General features: G+C 44.9%; 1 protein-coding gene and 1 pseudogene across 1 annotated transcript; both read right to left on the bottom strand.

Moving 5' to 3' along the window:
* Positions 1-1788: 1788 nt before the first annotated feature.
* On the bottom strand, positions 1789-15843 carry LOC135536086 (bestrophin-2-like). Its single transcript, XM_064962475.1, has 9 exons — positions 15040-15843; positions 14840-14934; positions 14484-14717; positions 13993-14147; positions 13739-13816; positions 13409-13561; positions 13160-13240; positions 3800-3954; positions 1789-3569 (listed from the first exon to the last, which is right to left on the bottom strand). The coding sequence occupies exons 1-9, from the start codon at positions 15189-15191 to the stop codon at positions 2687-2689; spliced, it is 1986 nt and encodes a 661-aa protein (XP_064818547.1). The 5' UTR covers positions 15192-15843; the 3' UTR covers positions 1789-2686.
* A 1345-nt stretch (positions 15844-17188) lies between these two features.
* Positions 17189-23511, bottom strand: LOC135536095 (ATPase GET3-like; annotated as a pseudogene).
* Between the last annotated feature and the right edge of the window lie 1244 nt (positions 23512-24755).

Here is a 24755-nt window from a genome sequence, read left to right on the forward strand (position 1 = left end):
GCAATAAATAGGCCATAGTAGCGAAGTAATTAAAGTTTAGCAAATTAACACTGGAGTGACAGATGAGCAGATGATGTGCAAGTAGTGATACTGGTGTGCAAAAGAGCAGAAAAGTAAATAAAAACACTATGGGGATGAGGTAGGTAGATTGGATGGGCTATTTACTGATGGGCTGTGTACAGCTGCAGCAATCGGTTAGCTGGTCAGATAGCTGATGTTTAAAGTTAGTGAGGGAAATATAAGTCTCCAGCTTCAGCGATTTTTGCAATTTGTTCCAGTCATTGGCAGCAGAGAACTGGAAGGAAAGTCGGCCAAAGGAGGTGTTGGCTTTGGGGATGACCAGTGAGATATACCTGCTGGAGAGCGTGCTACGGGTGGTGTTGTTATCGTGACCAGTGAGCTGAGATTAAGCGGAGCTTTACCTAGCTGGCCCTCGCTACGAATATGTCACAAGGGCCAGCCGACTAGAGCATACAGGTCGCAGTGGTGGGTGGTATAAGGGGCTTTCGTGACAAAACGGATGGCACTGTGATAGACTGCACCCAGTTTACTGAGTAGAGTATTGAAAGCTATTTTGAAAATGACATCGCCGAAGTCGAGGATCGGTCGGATAGTCAGTTTTACGAGGGTATGTGACAAATACAATTTGATTTGACTATTAATGTGATACAATTTCTCAGGCTAGATGTTGCTGTTTGGCTAGTGGTCAGTCAGTGGCCCTGTTTTGGTGGTTTGGTTGGAGTGCTGATGTTTTATGGGCATCGTTGCGATACAGTTAGACGATGATGACTGAAGAGGAGACTACTTCCTGTGATGTCATCATGACAGCTGTCAACGAAGTGAGTGTTTGGCCCGATTTCAGAACTATGTTTGTCATACGCCATCATCTGTGGCAAATCTTTAATGCATCACCCAATGCTCTTAATTATATAGCCTCTAAAAAATATATGGATGTTACTCTATCTGTTGATGTTACAGGACTGTTGATGTCCAGACAAGACCAAGAGGAAAAGCTCACTATTACAGTATGGTGAGTGTGTGAGAATGTATACTATTGTTGATGTCCTAAATAGTAACCTATTCCCTATATAGTGCATTACCCCAAAACGAGTCCACTATATAGGGTATAGGGTCTCCTTTCAAATGCAGAAAGTTGGAAAAGTGAGGACTGAATGTTATTGTTAAACCATGTGTATGTCACTCCTGAGCGGACTCTACTGTTGAAATGGGAAATGTGTTTTTATGCATCGCCTCCAGTGTGTGACTCTCCAGCAGCAGGAGCTGAGGCTGTCTGAGGGCTCTTACAGGCCTCCAGGCCAAGCCCAGTCCTTCCTGGCCCAGCAGAGGCAGTCCACCCAGGCCAGGAGCAGGAGAGGCATGGGGCTCTCTCCCAAGCTACAGCCCAGATAGGAGGGAGAGATGGAGGGAGAGATGGAGGGAGAGGTCCCTCTGTTGGGGATGGTGGGATTGACACTGGATGGACAAGGAACGTTGGAAGAGGATGTTGATGGGATTTTTGTGGCTGTTTAAAAAAAAATCTTGATGTTAAAAATATATATTTTATGTAACATTGGCGCCACCTGCTGGTCAAATGGTATTCGTGTTCGTTTTTTGTCCAGTTTGAATCTAAAAGTCTAAGGAATAGATAGGACTGTGAAGGACCATCACTATTACAATGTGTTGCCAATGGATTTTTGCACTTCGAATAAAATATCAACATGACTCACAGTATAGCGCTCATTTTCTCCAGATTTAATTTGACTGTATAGTCTCACATATCTGCTGTCATCCCAAGCTATTGTGTCTCCTAGCAACAGAAATGGAACTATGGCGAGAAAGATTTCTCTTTTCTTTTTATTTACCTCATTATAATTCATAACAATGAAACAAGGTGAAAAATCATTCATCTAAAGTAAATGTACAGTGTAAGATTGGTGAACACAGTGAAAGCTGCAGCCCAACCTTGAAGCATCTGGGTGGATTGATCCGTAGGATGAACTTCATGCACATGATCTATAGTTACAGAAGTCCGACCAGTGGAGGTGGGCTGCAGAGGTTTTGTGGCAACATCTACAACCAGACTGCTTAGAGACCTGGGAATTAAGGGCCAGAGCCAGCGTTCGGCAATCAAAGCTGTATCAGAGGCGGCAGAAGGCAGCAGTCAGTGGCTCTGGATGAAGAGGAAAGACCCCAGCTGGGCCCCGAAGTGAGAGGGCCAGGAGGTATGCGGTCAACAATGCTTGACTCAGGGAGGAGGACGCCCCTGCCATGCATAGTCCCATGGGATGTTGGCTATCAACAACAAGGCAACTCCTATGACTAATTGGGAATGGGACGCAAGCGTAGGATTGATCACCCTGTCGCTGGCCGCCTTTGGGGAGGGTGTATAGTGTGAAAGGCCGAAACACCCTAGGAACCAAAGGTACACTACTGACGATGCGCTCCCCAAATTTCACCACGCTCACTGTTCATTAACTCTTGGAAGTGCTTGCACAAAGGATAGTAACATCTCATCCTGTGTTCTTGGAATCTGAATATAGACCAGTGATTTCTCATGAACATACTACAGTGACATATGACCTAGCTTTTCAGTGTAATGTGTTGGTCCCAGCTGGACAGAAGTGTGCATGTTCTCCCTTACTCATAGTCCGGTTCTGAAATGGTATCCTATTCCCTAAGTAGTGCACTAATTTTGGCTAGAACAGGGTGTAGTTTGTCGTTTCGGAGCCGATGGGGACTCTGACACCATGCTGACGCTCCTATGACGCTTTGGGGCGCTGTAGGACGGCACAGTGAGGAAAGACATCTTGGCTCCACCAATGGGCGGCTTGGGAATGGCGGGGATCACTGTGCTCTGCTCTGTGATTGGTTCAGAGATGACAAGGTCTTGGGTGGAGCAGGCTGTGGAACGGGGGTGGATGATGCTGGGGGCTAGGGGGCTGGAGGGGGTTGTCGAGGCTGGTCTGGGTGTCTTATCCTGGGGTTGTCTGACGGATGTTTGGCCTCGGTCTCTGGAAGGCTGGAGGGGTGATGGGAGCAGTGGCATGCGGCTTTGAATATCTCCTGTCACCTCAGTGTTGCCTCCCTCCATCTTCTCTTTCTCTGCCCCCTTCTGGGTGTTCCCCTCATCCTCTTCTTCTTCCATAATCTCTTCCTGGCTTTGAAGGGCATCCCCACATCTCTCCACCCCAACCCCAAACTGTACCTCCATGAGGGGGGTCCTAGCATTCAACACTCCTCCACACCTACATATGGTACTCTGAGTATCCTGACCCAAAACAGACGGCAGCGAGCCCCCAGACGGCCACAAAGTCTTCCCACCTTCATCATCCTCGTCCTCACCCTCTTCATCACTGAAGGAGGGCGGGTACATCCCGGAGCGACGGCGGAACCTTTGGAGCTGGGCGGAGGTGCGGCGCAGCGCCCCTCCAATGAGTCCCGTGGGGGACGGGGCAGTGAAGAGGAGCCGGTTGAACAGGGCCATGTTGGGGTGGTGACCCCCACGCTGAGACTCCACGTTCTCAGTGATATCCGCCAGGGGCGCGAAGTGCATCTCCTCTTTGGGAATCCTGGAGGAGACAGACTCAATTCAAATCACTACAACTTGAATAATGCCCTTAGGGCCATACAGAAGTGTTAGCAAGGTTACAAACATACAACTAATCATCTTTGGACTTGTAAGACGCACATACTGAATATCCTTGCTTGCAACGAGTTGAACACATATTTGAGGTGTATTGTAGAAATGTATTGCACTTGCCCCAAAAATAGAATAAAATAAAATAGAATAGAGACTCACGCCATGTCGAAGGTGGAGCCCTGGAAGGAGGGTTTGCGCAGCCTGAATAGAGTTGCTGCAGTGTAGGGAGGACGAGGGTTAGAGTCGTTCCAATATCGGTCTCTTTCCATGATGGGAAGATCCCCATACATCTCATCGACTGCCAACATGGAGACCTGAGGAAACACACACTCAACCTCTTCAGTTTCAGATGAGGGAAGTTCCTAGAAACTCTTCTGTTGAAGTTTCCTTTCACCCCACCATTTTTTTCTCTCACTTTGAATGTTTCAAAAGTACTTATCCCACTCATGTACAAGTGTAGGCTCGGCCCTAATTTATGTGCTCTCTGTCCCCTGGAGCTGCATAGCAAATGGCCAGTAACTGTCATGTCTTGTTATGTCTGTTCCTGTCCTTTCTCTTCACTCTGTCTCTCTCTGCTGGTCTTTTTAGGTTACCTTCTCTGTCTCTCATTCTTCAGCTGTTCTACATCTCCCCTAACTAGCTCATTCACTCTTTCCCACCTGTTCTCCCTTCCCCCTCTGATTAGGTCTCTATTTCTCTCTCTGTTCCTGCTACTTTCAGTGTCTGATTCTTGTTTGTGTTTTTGATGCCAGAAGCAAGCTGTCGTCCCGTTTGCTTCCACCTTGTCCTATCCTGTCGGAGTCCGCCTGGCAGGTGCATCCTGCATTATACTAACGTTCTTTTTGTTCCATTGACTACGTTGGAAGAGGATTTATGCCATTCCTGTTTTTCATTAAAGAACTCTGTTTTCTGTTAAAACCGCTTTTGGGTCTTCACTCAAGTACATAACAGAAGAATCAGACCAAGAATGGACCCAGCGGCTCCGGACCCTTTTCACTCCGCCGTCGAGATCCAGGGAGCGATGCTAGGCAGACACGAGGAGGAATTGTCTGCTGCTCGACATGCCGTTGAAACCCTGGCCGTCCAAGTCTCCGACCTCACAAGACAGGTTCACCAACTCCACCTCGATCCACCGCCCACTTCCAGGGTTTCCGAGTCTCCGGAGCCCAGGATCAACAACCCGCCGTGTTACTCTGGGGAGCCCACTGAGTGCCGCTCATTCCTCACTCAGTGTGATGTGGTGTTCTCTCTCCAGCCCAACACTTACTCCAGGAGCGCAGCCCGCATCGCCTACGTCATTTCTCTCCTTACCGGACGGGCGCGTGAGTGGGGCACGGCAATCTGGGAGGCGAGGGCTGAGTGTATTAACCAGTATCAGGACTTTAAGGAGGAGATGATACGGGTTTTTGACCGTTCTGTTTTTGGGGAGGAGGCTTCCAGGGCCCTGTCTTCCCTATGTCAGGGGAATCGATCCATAACGGATTATTCTATTGAGTTTCGCACTCTCGCTGCCTCTAGTGACTGGAACGAGCCGGCTTTGCTCGCTCGTTTTCTGGAGGGTCTCCTCGTCGAGGTTAAGGATGAGATCCTCTCCCGGGAGGTTCCTTCCAGTCTGGACTCCTTAATAGCTCTCGCTATTCGCATAGAGCGACGGTTTGATCTTCGTCGCCGAGCTCGTGGAAAGGAGCTCGCGTTCTCCGTTGCTCCCCTCTCCACATCACTGCCACCTGCCGCATCACTGCCACCCTCCTCCGCCGGCTCGGATGCTGAGCCTATGCAGCTGGGGGTATCCGCATCTCGGCCAAGGAGAAGGAGCGGAGAATCACCAATCGCCTCTGTCTCTACTGCGGCTCCGCTGGTCATTTTGTCACCTCATGTCCAGTAAAAGCCAGAGCTCATCAGTAAGAGGAGGGCTACTGGTGAGCGCAACTACTCAGGCCTCTCCTTCTGGATCACGCACTACCTTTCCGGTCCATCTCCGCTGGCCCGGTTCATCTGCTTCCTGCAGTGCCTTGATAGACTCTGGGGCGGAGGGCTGTTTTATGGACGAGACCTGGGCTCGGGAACATGACATTCCTCTCAGACAGTTAGGGAGCCCACGGCCTTGTTCGCTTTAGATGGTAGTTCTCTCCCCAAGATTCAGCGTGAGACGCTGCCTTTAACCCTCACTGTCTCTGGTAATCATAGCGAAACCATTTCTTTTCTAATTTTTCGTTCACCTTTTACACCTGTTGTTTTGGGTCATCCCTGGCTAGTGCGCCATAACCCTTCTATTAATTGGTCTAGTAATACTATCCTATCCTGGAATGTTTCTTGTCATGTGACCTGTTTAATGTCTGCTATCCCTCCTGTTTCCTCTGTCTCTTCTTCACAGGAGGAGCCTGGCGATTTGACAGGGGTGCCGGAGGAGTATCACGATCTGCGCACGGTGTTCAGTCGTTCCAAGGCCACTTCTCTCCCTCCACACCGGTCGTATGACTGTAGTATTGATCTCCTTCCGGGAACTACTCCCCCGGGGTAGATTATACTCTCTGTCGGCTCCCGAACGTAAGGCTCTCGAGGATTATTTGTCGGTTTCGCTCGACGCCGGTACCATAGTCTCCTCCTCCTCTCCCGCCGGAGCGGGGTTTTTTTTTGTTCAGAAGAAGGACGGGTCCCTGCGCCCATGCGTGGATTATCGAGGGCTGAATGACATAACAGTTAAGAATCGTTATCCGCTTCCTCTTATGTCTTCAGCCTTCGAGATCCTGCAGGGAGCCAGGTTTTTCACCAAATTGGACCTTCGTAACGCCTACCATCTCGTGCGCATCAGGGAGGGGGACGAGTGGAAGACGGCGTTTAACACTCCGTTAGGGCACTTTGAATACCGGGTTCTTCCTTTCGGCCTCGTTAACGCTCCAGCTGTCTTTCAGGCACTAGTTAACGACGTCCTGAGAGACATGCTGAACATTTTTGTTTTCGTTTACATGGACGATATCCTGATTTTTTCACCGTCTCTCTCGATTCATGTTCAGCACGTGCGACGCGTCCTCCAGCGCCTTTTGGAGAACTGTCTTTATGTGAAGGCTGAGAAGTGCACTTTTCATGCCGCCTCTGTCCCTTTTCTCGGTTCCGTTATTTCCGCTGAGGGCATTAAGATGGATCCCGCTAAGGTCCAGGCTGTCATTGATTGGCCCGTTCCTAAGTCACGTGTCGAGCTGCAGCGCTTTCTGGGCTTCGCTAATTTCTATCGTCGGTTCATCCGTAATTTCGGTCAGGTGGCAGCTCCCCTCACAGCCCTTACTTCTGTTAAGACGTGCTTTAAGTGGTCCGTTTCCGCCCAGGGAGCTTTTGATCTTCTTAAGAATCGTTTTACATCCGCACCTATTCTTGTTACACCTGACATCTCTAGTCAGTTTGTTGTTGAGGTTGACGCGTCAGAGGTGGGCGTGGGAGCCATTCTTTCTCAGCGCTCTCTCTCTGACGGCAAGGTCCATCCTTGCGCGTTTTTCTCTCATCGCTTATCGCCGTCAGAACGTAACTATGATGTTGGTAATCGCGAACTGCTCGCCATCCGCTTAGCCCTAGGCGAATGGCGACAGTGGTTGGAGGGGGCGACCGTTCCTTTTGTCGTTTGGACTGACCATAGGAACCTTGAGTACATCCGTTCAGCCAAACGACTTAATGCGCGTCAGGCTCGTTGGGCTCTGTTTTTCGCTCGTTTCGAGTTTGTTATTTCTTATCGTCCGGGCTCAAAAACACCAAGCCTGATGCTTTATCTCGTCTCTTCAGTTCTTCTGAGGTCTCCACCGACCCCGAGGGGATTCTCCCTGAGGGGCGTGTTGTCGGGTTGACTGTCTGGGGAATTGAGAGGCAGGTAAAGCAAGCACTCGCTCACACTCCGTCGCCGCGAGCTTGTCCTAGGAACCTTCTGTTCGTTCCCGTTCCTACTCGTCCGGCCGTTCTTCAGTGGGCCCACTCTGCCAAGTTAGCCGGCCACCCCGGCGTTCGGGGTACGCTCGCTTCCATTCGCCAGCGTTTCTGGTGGCCCACTCGGGAACGTGACGCGTCGATTTGTCGCCGCTTGTTCGGTCTGCGCGCAGACTAAATCTGGGAACTCTCCTCCTGCCGGCCGTCTCAGACCGCTTCCCATTCCCTCTCGACCGTGGTCTCACATCGCTTTAGATTTTATCACCGGACTGCCTTCATCAGCGGGGAAGACAGTTATTCTTACGGTTGTCGATAGATTCTCTAAGGCGGCTCATTTCATTCCTCTCGATAAGCTCCCTTCTGCTAAGGAGACGGCTCAGATCATTATCGAGAATGTTTTCCGAATTCATGGCCTTCCGTCTGACGTCGTTTCCGACAGAGGCCCGCAGTTCACGTCTCAATTTTGGAGGGAGTTTTGCCGTTTGATTGGGGCTTCCGTCAGTCTCTCGTCCGGCTTTCATCCCCAGTCTAACGGTCAAGCCGAACGGGCCAATCAGACTGTTGGTCGCATTTACGCAGTCTTTCTTTTCATAACCCTGCGTCTTGGTCAGAACAGCTCCCCTGGGCAGAGTACGCCCACAACTCGCTTCCCTCGTCTGCTACCGGTCTATCCCCTTTTCAGAGTAGCCTCGGGTACCAGCCTCCGCTGTTCTCATCTCAGCTCGCCGAGTCCTGCGTCCCCTCCGCTCAGGCTTTTGTCCAGCGTTGCGAGCGCACCTGGAAGGGGGTCAGGTCGGCACTTTGCCGTAATAGGGCGCAGACTGTGAGGGCCGCTAATAAGCGTAGGACCAAGAGTCCTAGATATTGTTGCGGTCAGAGAGTATGGCTCTCCACTCAGAACCTTCCCCTTAAGACAGCTTCTCGCAAGTTGGCCCCGCGGTTCATTGGTCCGTTCCGTATTTCTCAGGTCATTAATCCTGTCGCAGTGCGACTTCTTCTCCGCGCTATCTTCGTCGCGTTCACCCGGTCTTCCATGTCTCCTGTGTTAAGCCCGTTCTTCGCGCCCCGCTCGTCCCTCCCCCCATCCTTGTCGAGGGCGCACCCATCTACAGGGTTCGTAAGATTTTGGACATGCGCCCTCGGGGCCGTGGTCATCAGTACCTAGTGGATTGGGAGGGGTACGGTCCTGAGGAGAGGAGTTGGGTTCCCTCTCGGGACGTGCTGGACCGTTCGCTGATCGATGATTTCCTCCGTTGCCGCCAGGTTTCCTCCTCGAGTGCGCCAGGAGGCGCTCGGTGAGTGGGGGTACTGTCATGTCTTGTTATGTCTGTTCCTGTCCTTTCTCTTCACTCTGTCTCTCTCTGCTGGTCTTTTTAGGTTACCTTCTCTGTCTCTCATTCTTCAGCTGTTCTACATCTCCCCTAACTAGCTCATTCACTCTTTCCCACCTGTTCTCCCTTCCCCCTCTGATTAGGTCTCTATTTCTCTCTCTGTTCCTGCTACTTTCAGTGTCTGATTCTTGTTTGTGTTTTTGATGCCAGAAGCAAGCTGTCGTCCCGTTTGCTTCCACCTTGTCCTATCCTGTCGGAGTCCGCCTGGCAGGTGCATCCTGCATTATACTAACGTTCTTTTTGTTCCATTGACTACGTTGGAAGAGGATTTATGCCATTCCTGTTTTTCATTAAAGAACTCTGTTTTCTGTTAAAACCGCTTTTGGGTCTTCACTCAAGTACATAACAGTAACACAAGGAAAGCACAAAGGACAATGCTCAAGGACTTGCCAGCCCTTCCCCTCTGAGGGGCCAAAATGTATCTCTCTGTTACAGTATCCAGAGGACTGACTACTATAAAATAAAGATATAGTATCCATGTCTGGTATCTATCTGAAACGTGTACCTTAAAGACTCTGAGGCAATATGTATGTTACTGGCCACTTATTTTCCACCATAATTTGCAAATAAATTCATTCAAAATCCTACAATGTGATTTTCTGGATTTTTTTTTCTCATTTTGTCTGTCATAGTTGAAGTGTACCTATGATGAAAATTACAGGCCTCTCTCATCTTTGTTAGTGGGAGAACTTGCACAATTGGTGGCTGACTAAATACTTTTTTGCCCCACTGTATGTATATTGAATAAAAATATAAACGCAACATGTAAAGTGTTGGTCCCATGTTTCATGAACTGAAATTGAAAAAAAAATACATATGCACAGAAAGCTTACTTCTCTCAAATGTTGTGCACAAATTTGTTACATCCCTGTTTGTGAGCATTTAACCTTTTCCAAGATAATCCATCCACCTGACATGGAGTGTGGCATATCAAGAAGCTGATTAAAAAGCAGGATCATTACACAGGTGCACCTTGTGCTGACCACTCTAAAATGTGCAGTTCTGTCACACAACGCAATGCCAGAGATGTTTCAAGTTTTGAGGGAGACGCAATTGGCATGCTGACTGCAGGAATGTCCACCCAGAGCTGTTGCCAGAGAATTTAATGATCATTTCTCTACAATAAGTAGACTCCAAAGTCATTTAAGAGAATTTGGCAGTACGTCCAACCGGCCTCAAAACCGTAGATCACGTGTAACCATGCCAGCCCAGGACCTCCACATCCGGCTTTTTCACCTGTGCGATTGTCTGAGACCAGCCACCCAGATAGTTGATGAAACTGTGGGTTTGCACCACAGGAGTTTGGTGGCATCTTAATTGGGGAGGACAGGCTCGTGGTAATGGCTGGAGCTGAATAGGTGGAATGGTATCAAATACATCAAACATGGTTTCCATGTGCTTGATGCCATTCCATTCACTCCGTTCCAGCCATTATTATGAGCCATCCGCCCCTCAGCAGCCTCCAATGGTTTGCACAACTAAAATAATTTCTGCACAAACTGTCAGAAACCATCTCAGGGGAGCTCATCTGCGGGCTCGTCATCCTCACCAGGGTCTTGACCTGACTGCAGTTTGGCGTCGTAGACAACTTCAGTGGGCAAATGCTCACCTTCGATGGCCACTGGCACGCTGGAGAAGTGTGCTCTTCATGGATGAATCCCGGTTTCAACTGTACCGGGCGGCATTGTGTGGGTGAAAGGTTTGCTGATGTCAATGTTGTGGACAGAGTGCCCCATGGTTGCGGTGGGGTTATGGTATGGGCAGGCATAAGCTACGGACAATGAACACAATTGCATTTTATCGATGGTAATTTGAATGCACAGAGAAACCGTGACAAGATCCTGAGGCCATTGGTCGTACCCTTCATCCGCCGCCATCACCTCATGTTTCAGCATAATAACGCATGGCCCCATTTCACACGGATCTGTACACAATACCTGGAAGCTGAAAATGCCCCATTTCTTCCATGGCCTGCATACTCACCAGACATGTCACCCATTGAGCATGTTTGGGATGCACTGGATCAACATGTATGACAGCGTGTGTCAGGTCCCACCAATACCCAGCAACTTTGCACAGCCATTGAAGAGGAGTGGGACAACATTCCACAGGCCACAATCAATCAACAGCCTGATCAACTCTATGAGAAGGAGATGTGTCGCGCTGCATGAGGTAAATGGTGGTCACACCAGATACTGACTGGCTTTCTGATCCACATCCCTACCTTTTTTAAGGTATCTGTGACCAACAGATGCATATCTGTATTCCAGTCATGTGAAATCCATAGATTAGGTCCTAATGAATTTACAGTGCCTTGCGAAAGTATTTGGCCCCCTTGAACTTTGCGACCTTTTGCCACATTTCAGGCTTCAAACATAAAGATATAAAACTGTAGGAATGGGAAAAAATTTCAATCTCTCGATGTGCAAAACTGATAGAGACATACCCCAAGCGACTTACAGCTGTAATCGCAGCAAAAGGTGGCGCTACAAAGTATTAACTTAAGGGGGCTGAATAATTTTGCACGCCCAATTTTTCAGTTTTCGATTTGTTAAAAAAGTTTGAAATATCCAATAAATGTCGTTCCACTTCATGATTGTGTCCCACTTGTTGTTGATTCTTCACAAAAAAATACAGTTTTATATCTTTATGTTTGAAGCCTGAAATGTGGCAAAAGGTCGCAAAGTTCAAGGGGGCCGAATACTTTCGCAAGGCACTGTATTTCAATTGATGGATTTCCTTTTATGAACTGTAACTCAGTAAAATCTTTAAAATTGTTGCATGTTGCGTTCATATTTTTGTTCAGTGGATGATCTCTGTGGTAACTTGTATAAAGTAGTGAATGCTCCTTAGCAGGAGGGTGAACTCTAAATTACTCTGTGCAAAGCTGTTTTATGGTCCTCCCAGGAATATTTTGAAGTACTACTTAAGTAGTTTTGGGGGTATTGGTACTTTCTTTACTATTTATATTTTTTTACTAATTTTACTTTTACTTCACTACATTCCTAAAGAAAAGTATATAATTTTTTTACTCCATACATTTTCCTTGACTCCCAAAAGTAGTGAATGCTCCTTAGCAGGACAGGAAAATGGTGCAATTCACACACTTATCAAGAGAACATCCCTGGTCATCTCTACTGCCATCTGGTGGACTTACTAAACACACACGCTTCGTTTATAAATTATGTCTGAGTGTCGGAGTGGGCCACCATAAATTAAAAAACAAACAAGAAAATGGTGCTGTCTGGTTATAAGGAATTTTTAAATTATTTATACTTTTAGACTTTTAGACTTTTACTCAAGTAGTATTTTACTGGGTGACTTTCACTTTTACTTGAGTCATTCTCTATGAAGGTATCTTTACTTTTACTCAAGTATGACAATGGGGTACTTTTTACACCACTGGATCTTTATGCCTAGACTAATGCTTTGTTAATGTCAGCATTGCCTTGTAGCTTCATCTTTATGCCTAGACTAATGCTTTGTTAATGTCAGCATTGCCTTGTAGCTTCATCTTTATGCCTAGACTAATGCTTTGTTAATGTCAGCATTGCCTTGTAGCTTCATCTTTATGCCTAGACTAATGCTTTGTTAATGTCAGCATTGCCTTGTAGCTTCATCTTTATGCCTAGACTAATGCTTTGTTAATGTCAGTGTTGCCTTGTAGCTTAATCTTTATGCCTAGACTAATGCTTTGCTAATGTCAGCATTGCCTTGTAGCTTCATCTTTATGCCTAGACTAATGCTTTGTTAATGTCAGTGTTGCCTTGTAGCTTAATCTTTATGCCTAGACTAATGCTTTGTTAATGTCAGTATTGCCTTGTAGCTTAATCTGTATGCCTAGACTAATGCTTTGTTAATGTCAGTATTGCCTTGTAGCTTAATCGTTATGCCTTGTATGTGAAACCATTCATTTTACAAAGTTATTAAATTATACTTGCTTTGATATTTGCTTTTATGACCATTCCTTGATCTTAGTCAGCTAAATGCATAATACATGATAGCACATGGTTTAACCATGGTCTTGCATATTGCGATCTTTATTATGGAGCCATTTAATTCATTTAATGGGCTAATTGCTTTGTCTTATTACGGGTTGCATGTGGTATATTTATAATATCACATATATGAAGTATTACCATATACATGCATATATTACATCTAAGATAACAATGGGGGGTTGTGAGAAGGATAGCAATACATGTGATTCAATAGAAACCTGGAAGTTCCTGTCTATCAGCCAGTTGGTCTCAAAGTCATCATCGTCCTCTCCAAATGGGTTTATCAGCTGCTCTGCTACCTGAAAAAGATTTTAAAAATGGTCATGTTCATTGGGGCACGCAAGAGAAATGTTTTAAAACATTTTGCAATGGAAAAAAAAAAGTTTGTTTTTGGTAGCCTCTCCCTGTTTCAGTCTGGTTTTCTTCCATTTGCTACCTAGAGAACACAACAATGAATTTCCACTGACCTTGAGCCAGCCAGCGTAGAAGAAGAACTGCAGCAGAGTGAAGATGGGGACGTACAGGTCCAGGTCATGACCCAGGTAGCCCTGTGTGGGGTCCAGGAACTGACGTCCTATCAGACACACAAAGAAAAAACTGTACACGGCCAGAGTCACCACCTATAGGGATGGTGGAGACGAGAACATAGGACACCGAATGAGTGATGCCGACAGAAAAAATTCTACAATGATTGCACATACAATCACCTGCATGCACATACACACACACACACACACACACACACACACACACACACATACACACACACACACATACACACACACACACACACAAACCTGAGTGTAGACCAGAGGAACACTGATCATGTCGTAATGGAAAAGCATACTGCAGTTCCCTCTGAAATGATTGAGTTCCTGTCGACATAAACAGACAAGCACACAAATGTAAGTTATTGTTTCTGTTGAATGTATTGTTTTTGTGTAAGGTTCAGTCAGTATGTAAGTCAGGTACAGCTTATTCATGTCACATAACTATTGACATAATGTGGTTTATCACTATGTCGCTTTATGTGTGTTGTATTGTAGACTACCTCCAGCACTAGTTTGAGGGTGCTGTCGTCCTTAATCCTGCCCTCACAGCGGGCCAGGGCGGCCAGGTTAGTGAACCACACACAGGGAATCCAGTACTTGTTATAGGGGGACTTGAGGCTCTCAAACTTCTTCCGCTCCTCCTTGGTCATGAACCCTGAGGAGAGGGGAGTGTATCTGTCACAGGTGGGGTCGGAACCCCCATGTACTGCTTTGAAACCCAATGTCTTAATTAGGCCAAGAGGAAATTGGACCGAGGGTGACACTGATTAAAGATGCAGGCAGGGCTACCTCATCACCAGAGCGTGAGTCCGACTCACCTCCGCTAGACCGCTACATAAACTATAGGTATGTGTTTGGAAGACACAGGATGTGGGACAAAACTGCAAGTGGTATGGTGTATCCAGATGTACACTGTCGGCTACTTTCTTGTGTTTGAATTCTGAAAATCTGCAAAGGCAATCTCTTCGCTGCATCTGAATGACACATTTACCTGCTTCCACGACGTGGTCCATGGTCGGGAAGCGTTTGAACACCGCGGTGCTGACCGAGCGCAAAATCAGTAACGCGGACAGACTTGCATAGCGCATCATGGTGCGTCGCAGCAGCCGCCCGCGCTCGTCCACACCCTGCAGGCCGCCAGAGAGCACGCACATCAGGCGGTCAGGTAATGGAATGCGGGTGTACTGATTCCACCAGCGGTTCACCACCAGTGTCACGTAAAAACCTGGAAAACAGCAGCAAATGGTTTTGTAATGAATGGTGGTATTTTCTTATAGAATAGAAGAATATTAGAATAGAAGAATATTCTAATAGAATCTGTGTTAATTATTTAGTAATATTGCCCACCTAGCACAAAAGACATGGGGATGAGACTGGCATAGTGGTTGCAGTAAATTGCCAGTTTTTCAAAATACCTCTTCTGGTCATCAAAGAGGAAGAATCTTAAGAGGTAAAAGTTACATACTAATGTGCACCAATTAAAACAAACTGAAATCTTCAAATAGTAATGGAAAGTTCAAATAATTATGTAAACTTGGTAGACATACCTGTAAGTGACACTGATGGCAGTATACATGGCGAAGAAAGCAAGGAACTCCTTCCATAAGACCTTGTAGATGCTTCCCCTCCAGGCTAGGAGCAGTTTGGAGAACCCGCAGAAGCGCGCATTGGCAACTTGCGCGGTGTAGGTGACCGTCATGACGTCATCTATCAGTTATTCTATCATATAAAAAAATAGTATATCTCGGAAAACATATATTGTGTTAGTTTTGTTTCTATTAATCAAGGGCAATGGAAAGAAAACCCATGTCTAACCCTCCAAAAATCATATACAGTTTTGTTTATGTAACAGGTGTAAAATATACTTTATGTATTTCACCGAAAATCCCTCATATTTATTTATTATTTATTAATTTATGGTTATTTTCAGATGTATTACAATACTTTCAAGAGTGAACTATTTTATTGTATTTCTTTTCTAAATTGTGTTGATGTTGTGATGTCATCTACGAGAATCATGCTTTTTCGCCTCAGTTTGGTCAAAGCGTGATGAGGAGAGGTATGAGTTACTGTTTATCTTGAATGCACATGTTAGCAAGTGTTCACAAATGCACACAAAAAAACAAGCAAAAATTATATCATCATTGATTTAGTGTTGTTGCACTACTGTTAGTAGGAATATATATTAGCGTGAATGGGGATAATTTTTGAGAGCAATTTTGATTGCAAATTTGCAAGGTTACCGTTAGCTTTGGGTGCCTGAGAGGCTCTCTTTCAGGTACAGACAGCGTGAGTTTTCTGACGATTTTCTCACGGGAATTCTGCACTGTCTTTTGTCAGGCAAATATACTTATGTATTTGTATCCATTCCATGCAGGTATGTTGTGAAATGTGACGTGTTTGTATTTAATTTAGCTATCGTTCATTTTGTTACCTGTCCGGTCATGTCAGGAATGGCGTTGTTACCTCATTAGTATGCCTCGGGTACAGTAGTGGAATAGTACACTCAAATACATATTTAGCACTTATTAGCAAATTAGTGTATTGGTGTACAATGTTTCTAAAATGAAATTGGAGTATTTTGAAAATATGAACATGTACATTTTGTACAATGCATTTTTTTGTTTTTGCGAGTTTGCTCAAAGCGTGACGAGGAGAGGCAAATATACTTATGTATGAGAGTCCAGACGGCAGCATTAAGCAGACAACTGTAGAGTTGGGTCCAGAGCTTTCCCTTCCCATCCACCTACACCCCACCAGAACACAACACATTTAGACTTTGCGTAAAAGTCCACGAAAACACCTAGTTCGATGGACAAATATGAAACAAGTGATATTACCTCAAGTCTACTGTTGTGCAGTGAGTGGATCTTTGGGGTGTTTGCAGGTTCAGGTTAATCAACAATCTCCGCGCTTAGCATTATTGCTGCGCACGATCAAAGCCCTTACATATTCCATAGCCTAATACAGCTGTACAACTTTGATATTCTCTACCAACCATTCTACGTCCATCGTTGGTAACCCATTCAGCCGATACATCATACAGTAAAAGAAGGCAGCAGTAGAGGGTAATCCTTGGATGCTGGAGCCTCAGCAGTGCGTTCAGTGGTTAGAGCGCCCCGGGGCAAATCCCGAAAATTGGAGGGAGACGGAGCTCGTTAGTACATGCCCCCTACTGGGAGAGCGAGCTTTTCTGCACAGTGCATTTTACATCGGTGATGGACCACAAGCGACAGCCTGCAGAGCGCTACACAATGTCAAAAATGTGCGTAAAAACTAGAAGAACAAAAGTATTGGAAAACAGGAAATAGTCAGACTGCCACTGATAAAAAATGACTAAACCATGTAACAGTATGGTAATATTTATTAAATTGTGCATATATTAGAAATAGATTATAGTGAATTATATATGTTTTTTTGATCGAGGCAAGTGTTTTTTTCCCAGTCCATTGACACATTTGACTTAATTCTACAAAACACTGTCAGCTCAACAGGAGGCTTGTTGTTTGCAGGTTCTGAGCGTAGAAGTCACCCACAAAGTCAGGACCTGTCAAGACGAATCTGTTGTTCAACAAGGCATGTTGTACCGCAGACCATCCATGCGTGTCCCGGCTGCGTCTTGGGGTCGCCTGCGTCCGTAACATTATTTGGTTATGAAAGCTGTGTTATTAATAAATAAAAACACAACCAAAAATCTCCCTGCGAATTAGACATGTTTGTTTTTTATTTAGTAAGTTTAACAATTGCCTGGGGGGTATATGCATAACTTGAAGCATTAATAACATTGCATGGACAAAATCAAATCAAAAAGGACCCTTCCAAGACTTGTGTTGCTGCTTCAGAGATTATGGGGCTATAGTTGGTAGTATAATGACCACTTCTGGTGTGTGAATATCTTGATGACAAGTCAAATTGACAGCTAGTGGGACATTTTGCCTGTGGATCACAAAGAAGCTGTGCCAATTGTGCACTAATGCAAAAATGCAGGCAACACAAAAATCCCACACTGAATGATGTCTAAATAGGAGCTAAATAATGAACCAACCTTTCAACAGGGGACCAATCAACATTCAGTAATCAATTGTATATTATAATGCACTAATAAGACATTCATTAAGCCAAGTAACCAACTAGCATCACACTGTGTAACCGAATAGAGCCAGACAGGGTGTATCTGAAACAGCACACCATTCCCTATATAATGCACTACTTTTGACCAGGGAGAGAGATTTGTTTAACCAGGCTAAGTCCCCCCCACCCACACTGAACTCAATGGTGAGTGCAGCATTCAGTCTGCTTCAACCAGGCTTGAGGGAAAAGTGGCACTTTAAAAGCTTTACACAAAGACTGCTTCAGTGGCCTCCTAGAGTAGGGAAAATAATGACATTGGCATAAAATAATTACAAGTAGCCATCTGATACTGTAGATTATAGATGAATGACACTGCTCAGAGATCAATAAATATATTTTCTTTATCCAAGAACTGAACTAAATGTAGGTGGGGACATGCTATTTACACCATAAACACGTGGTGCGTGAGAACAACATTTTGGTCAAATAATGTAGTTAAGTATGTCCATGCTATTATTACTCAAGTATTCAAATGCCCTTCTAAGGCTGGTCAGTGGACTGATGGGATTGGTGGGACAGAAATATAACATGATCTGAAAACCCTTCCCTCAAGGCCTATATCCCTCTTCATAGTGACTATTCACCCTGGGGTCGTAAGTCCTCACCCTGCATCACACACCCACCTTCATCCGAAACAGACTAAACTTTACCACCACTCATATTATTCTCCATTCCCACAATGGAGGGCATTAAGTCGTCAGAATGTGCATCCAAAAATGGCACCCTATTCCCTATATATAGTGCACTACATTTGACCAGGGCCCTGGTCAAAATGTGTGACAATAATGCACTATACAGGGAATAGGGTGCCATTTCAGATGCAAACCAAACAGATACAGTCTAATTAAATCACATGGTAAAAACCAAAGATGCAGTCGATCGTCTCAAAGCTGTTTTATACTGAAAAACACAGCAGCGGCACCAGACACCAAACTCAGCCATTAAGGATAGATTCACTTGTACATTACTGAGGCTGGAATATGGAAGGAAAAATAGGATGAGGGAGGCAGGAAGAGGGGGGGGGGGGCCTTGAGTGTTCCTCTGGGAAAAGTTAAATTCTTTAGGAATAGTTCATCTTTTCCCTGGTGAGATATGATGGAGAGAATGATATGGATAGAATGATAGAGAAAAGTGAGAGGAGAGAGATAAATCACATGTGGATCCTCCTTTCTCTTTTAGACTGTAGGCCTACAACAGGAGCAGGTGGTTGTGTGTCCTGGTGTTCTGTGTTGTCCGCTCCCTGTGTGAGTCGTTTTTGCTGTAGTGGTTTAGGTTCCTGAAGATCAAGAGGATGGGGATGTTCTTGCTGGGTTGCTGTAATGCTGGGGTCAAGGGGGACGGAGATGTTGAGTTCAGACTGCGACTGGGAGTCAGAGGTCAATCACTTGGTAGGGGGGATGTAGGGCTCCAGGAGTTGCATTGAGAAGGTGTTGACTTTTTCGGACCCCCGTACCTCGTGGGGCAGCAGCGGTAACTTGATTATGTGGAAATCTTCATATAGATCCTCCATCTGGGACAGAGAATAAAGGTTAGGACACCATTGTAGGGGCAGAGGACGTGGTGACAGACTATTGACAACATGAAGACTACTTATGCCGTGCTTTACCTGGTCCAGGTACTTGGACTGGATCTTGTGGCGGGCCTCGCACATCTTGCATGGCCGGTCTGAGTCGGGGAACACCAGCTGGTTGACGATAATGTTGTGCGTGTCGATGCGACACTTGGCCAGCTCCTGGATCAGGCGCTCCGTCTCGTACAAGGACAGGAACTCGGCGATGCACACACAGATAAACGTTGTTTGTTCCTATGAGGGAGTGTGGAGAGGGGCGGAGAGAGGCGTCAAACACAAGTAGAGACAGTCACTATACGGACTCCAAAAACTGTAATTAACACACAATACTCAAATAACTCCACATAGTGAAGTAGAGTGGTTATCAATCAAATGTACATAATGCAGGTGTCTATACACACTGCATACACATCAATGTTTTCCTAGAGCGAAGATGTTCGGTAAAGCATTGTTAAGGATATCGATGTTTCTAAATGGGTCGGTGTTGGTCTGACTTACAGGGTCTTTGAACTGCTCACTGACAGAGCGGATGACTGGTAGGGTCTCCTCCAGCTTAGAGGCCAGCTGGTCTGCGTTCATGTCTCCCAGACCCAGCATGTTACACATCTACGGGGGAGAAAGAGTGAGCGAGAATTAGAGAGAAGGATCATGCACAAGTGGCAACAATAAGAGAACTGATGCTACCGACTCAGACAGCAACTCTAGTCAATAAAAACAAGCATGAAGCTCTAGTTGCTCTAATACAGAAATAATTCAGCAGTCAGTAGACCTTACCTGTGAGATGAAGGGGCTGATCTGGTTTAGGGATAGTAGGCCTTACCTGTGAGATGAAGGGACTGATCTGGTTCTTGATCTGCATGAGTCGTCCCAGGCCTCTCTCCACTATGGTGGGGAAGTTGAGCAGACGTAGCGTGTGGCCAGTGGGGGCAGTGTCGAACACCACCACAGAGAAGTTCATGCCTTTCACTAACCTGAACAGAGAGGAAAAGAGTATGACTGAGGAACACTGGAGTTAGTCAATATAACCTTATTAACCCTCTAGTTTCTAAGCTGGGGGGGGTTCTACTAACATATAGATTTGTTTTAAGATGATTTAGCTATTTGATTATGAATATTAAATCCCCTTATTAAGGCAGGGTTTCCGAAACTGTTTTGTTTTTTGCCCTAGAACTACACCACTGATTAAAAAAAATAAACTAATCATCAAGCTTTGAATCAGCTGTGTAATGTTAGAGTAAAAAAACAAAACAGTTTGGAGAACCCTGCCTTAAGGGGTCTTAAAATTCAAATAGCTAAATGATCCTTGGTGTGACCATCTTAAAACAAATCTATTTTAGCTTAGTAGAACCCCCCCCCCCCCTAGTGCATCAAAGCGGGGGCCGAGAGACTGAAAAACAGCTTCTATCTCAAGGCCATCAAACTGTTTAACAGCCATCACTAACATTGAATGGCTGCTGCCAACATACTGACTCAAATCTCTAGCCACTTTAATATTTGGATGTAATAAATGTATCACTAGTCACTTTAAACTATTCCACTTTATATAATGTTTCCATACCCTACATTACTCATCTCATGTATATACTGTACTCTATACCATCTACTGCATCTTGCCTATGCTGGACGGCCATCCATATATTTGTATGTACATACTCTTATTCGTCCCTTTACACTTGTGTGTATAAGGTAGTTGTTGTGAATTTGTTAGATTACTTGTTAGATATTACTGCACTGTCGGAACTAGAAGCACAAGCATTTCGCTACACTCGCATTAGCCTCTGCTAACCATGTGTATGTGACCAAGAAAATTTGATTTAGGAAACGCTGCCTTAAGGTAAAAATAATAATAATTTGGCATTACTGCTATTAAACGCATTGAATAACAGATCCATTACTTGGAACATTATTTTTTACTATACTAAGGAAGTTTGTTCTGAAGTGTCTATCCTATATCTGAGAGATATAATAGAGATCTATTCTTATTTTAGGAAATGAACTATTTTTTAAATCCCGTACAGGGGACCTTCATACGAGTCTTGTGAGTGTCCTAGAGACATGTATGTGTTTGTGGTCATATTAGTGTGTAGCCCAAACTGTTTGGACGTTACAGGCAGAAGAGGCCGTAACAACTTCAGATGAGTCCTGTGATACTTGTGGGGGTCGTAGAGCAAAATGGAGAACACCATCGTGTTCGTGAGACTCTCAGTTTGATGGCCAAGCCGTTCGGACACTACAGACATATTCGTGAGAAGACCGATTTTCGGGATGTCTAATGGTCTGACAAACACCGCTCTAGCTCTGCCACCTTTCACCGCAAGGGTGGAAGGGCAATATCGGCGGATGCGGTGGATTGAGACCCATGCAAAAAAAACATCTTTAATTTAAACAGATGGATTTTTAAAATTATGGCCGTGGAAATTGTAGGAAAAGGGTTAAGCTAACCCAGACGTATGAATTTTCGGGTGACAATAAAGCCCAATAATAGTAGCCCAACTCATTTCTACCACCACAAGTACAGACCAACAGCAACACTATCATCCATGGATATAGTGCATTATAGCACAGAAACTGAACATAACCAATGATTCACTGAATTTAAAGAACTTTTAAAAACCCTCAAAGCACAATGTGTATCGATAACTATGTGGAGAGCCATTAAGTGTTGACTTCATGACCTCTGTGTGTGCGCGTCTCCATACCTCATGACCTCTGCGTAGCTCATGGCCTCGTCGATGCCGGGAAGGCGCTCATGGCCTCCTGCATCATCTTCTTGCCCATACTCAGCATGTTATCCTCTTCAAAGAACTCATCTGGGAGCTCCGCCACACCCAGGCTGGGATCAATCTCCTGCAGGGGCACACACAGACAGACAACACAGACAGACAACACAGACAGACAACACAGACAGAGCAGAGGTCAGGGCAAGACACAGCAGGAAAGAGGAATCTTAGGGAAAAACAGACTTTGCTTGCAGGACTTTTTTTTATACTGATGGCTAGATTGTGTGTGAATCACAAACTATTGTGTGAATCAAGAGTTGTGTCATTCTCCAAACAAAGCTTGCTGAATGTCACCCTTTAGTCAACATAAGCTCCTAAGTCGACTTCTATGAATATATTGACGGTGAGGAGGTAGTCTGACAAACCAGCTCTTTGCCTCTACTCATTCTCAAAACCTAGTAAGAGAGTGCATACTGCAGAGAGCGACATCACCAGTCTGTAGTGTAGACAGAAAAAAAGTGGGGCAGAGAGACTGGGTCTAATGCTGACATACCATAGCAAAGAGGTTCTCGTAGCCCTTGACTTTTGTGGGCACCTTTGAGAACTTCTGGTCAAAGGCATCTGAAATGTTGTGTGCCGGGTCAGTGGAGATGATGAGCACGCTGTCACGCACCGCAGCCAGCTGTACAGCCAGACTGCAGCTGTGGGGGGCAAAGGACAGACGGAAACATTAGCACACAGACAGAAATGTCATGAGCACACACAGACAGACAAATATGACCATAGACATGAACACTGATAGACAGACACATGAGCACAGACAAACAAGACAGACAGTTATCTTTTTCAACCCTTCAGTTAGAAATTGTTTACGTATGTATACGTTACTACATTAGAAACATGATGTCTTCTCAATGAAATAAAAATCAGCTTCACATGAAACTGACAAATTTAACCACCGAACTTTGAAATTGGTGTTTGAAAGTGATGGTCCATGTTGAGTTGATGGTAGTGTCTAGCTAAAACTAGTTAGCTGGATAACGTCAGATAGATAGCCGAGTTTGCTAACCTGATACTTGCTGTTAATGTAAAAGATTGTCCAGAACTGTTTAAAACTCGCTGGTTTGCTAGCTAACGAAGTAAGTAATGAAAGTCTTATGAATTTGACAGCTAGCTAACTAGTTAGCTACAGTTGCTAGCTGTTATTGTCATTTTAGCTAACCATATAACTAGCTAACGTTAGCTCACTGTGTTTCCCACTGAAATAAGAGCTACGCTGATGGTACATTACTGTCAATAAAGAAACATTAATTGAACGTCGGGCTAGCGGTATTGAACAAGCTACGCTACCTAGCTAGATATCTATACTTGGCTAGGCCATTCATTTAGCTAGTGACGTTAGCTAATAGTGACAAAGCACTATTTTGCATCGACCTACCTGCATGTTGTTTTGCCAACGCCACCTTTGCCTCCAACAAATATCCATTTCAGAGATTTCTGCTCTATAATGTTTTTCAATGTTGGTTCCAAAGGCTCCACATCGGGCGCATCTTCAAATTCTTCTTCCAACGAAGCTGCCATCTTGTGTGTACAGGTCAGCAAATGGGATGTACCAAATAATAAAAAACAGCTGGGTAAAAAAAGCGACCCTCTTTTGGGCTATACCAAGGCTAAATGGTTTAGCGATCAAAATGTAAACATATTTTCAGCCAACAATCTAATCAAAAACCAAATGAAAAACACTCAATTTATAAGAAACAATAAAACAATGGATGGATATTGAGCAACAAAGACACAGGAGGCCCATCTATTAGGAATTGTTTTTATTCCACATCAGAAATAACAGTAAGAGGACACATTATAAGACATATACAGCTGACTGGTCATGGGAGAGTTCTGACAAATGCTTGATAGGCTGGTCCATCTTCAGCCCATTCTAAATTGTTAGCTTTTTTTGTTGCATTGAATTACCATTATTTGGCTGGTATCCTCAAAGGGAAAACATGGGCCATGTGTGGACTTCAAGGAAAATGAGCCGGTATGTCTTTCAAATTCAAAAGACATAATACATAAACATGGAATAATAATGAAAATAGTGAAATGTTTTAATATATTTATCTTTTAAAATCTTCTGAATTTTAAATAGACTAGATGCTGTGTTGCATTTTGGGGCCATGTGTGGGCTATACCTTGCTCAAGGTCACATAGAAATATTTCACATTGTCGGATTGGGTTTTCAAACCAGCGACCTTTCGGTAACTGTCACAACACTCTAACCTTTAGGTTACCTGCCTTTCACAATGCGGATTACACATTGGTCCTAAAATAAAGAAAAGGTGATTGGGAAAATCTTGAATTGCACCACCATTTAACACTGCACCTATACACTATCCCCCCAAATCCACCACCCCATCCCACTACTTTGACCCTAAATGATCCTAAACCAGACCGTCAGCCTGGGAGGATGGAACCCCTTCTCTCAAAACTTCCTGTAGATCTTCGGCACTACAATCTCTCACACCCAAATACACTGCTCAAAAAAGTAAAGGGAACACTTAAACAACACAATGTAACTCCAAGTCAATCACACTTCTGTGAAATCAAACTGTCCACTTAGGAAGCAACACTGATTGACAATAAATTTCACTTGCTGTTGTGCAAATGGAATAGATAACAGGTGGAAATTATAGACAATTAGCAAGACACCCCCAATAAAGGAATGGTTCTGCAGGTGGTGACCACAGACCACTTCTCAGTTCCTATGCTTCCTGGCTGATGTTTTGGTCACTTTTGAATGCTGGCGGTGCTTTCACTCTAGTGGTAGCATGAGACGGAGTCTACA

This window comes from Oncorhynchus masou, chromosome 5 (assembly GCF_036934945.1).
Source record: "Oncorhynchus masou masou isolate Uvic2021 chromosome 5, UVic_Omas_1.1, whole genome shotgun sequence".
NCBI classification, from domain to species: Eukaryota; Metazoa; Chordata; class Actinopteri; order Salmoniformes; family Salmonidae; genus Oncorhynchus; species Oncorhynchus masou.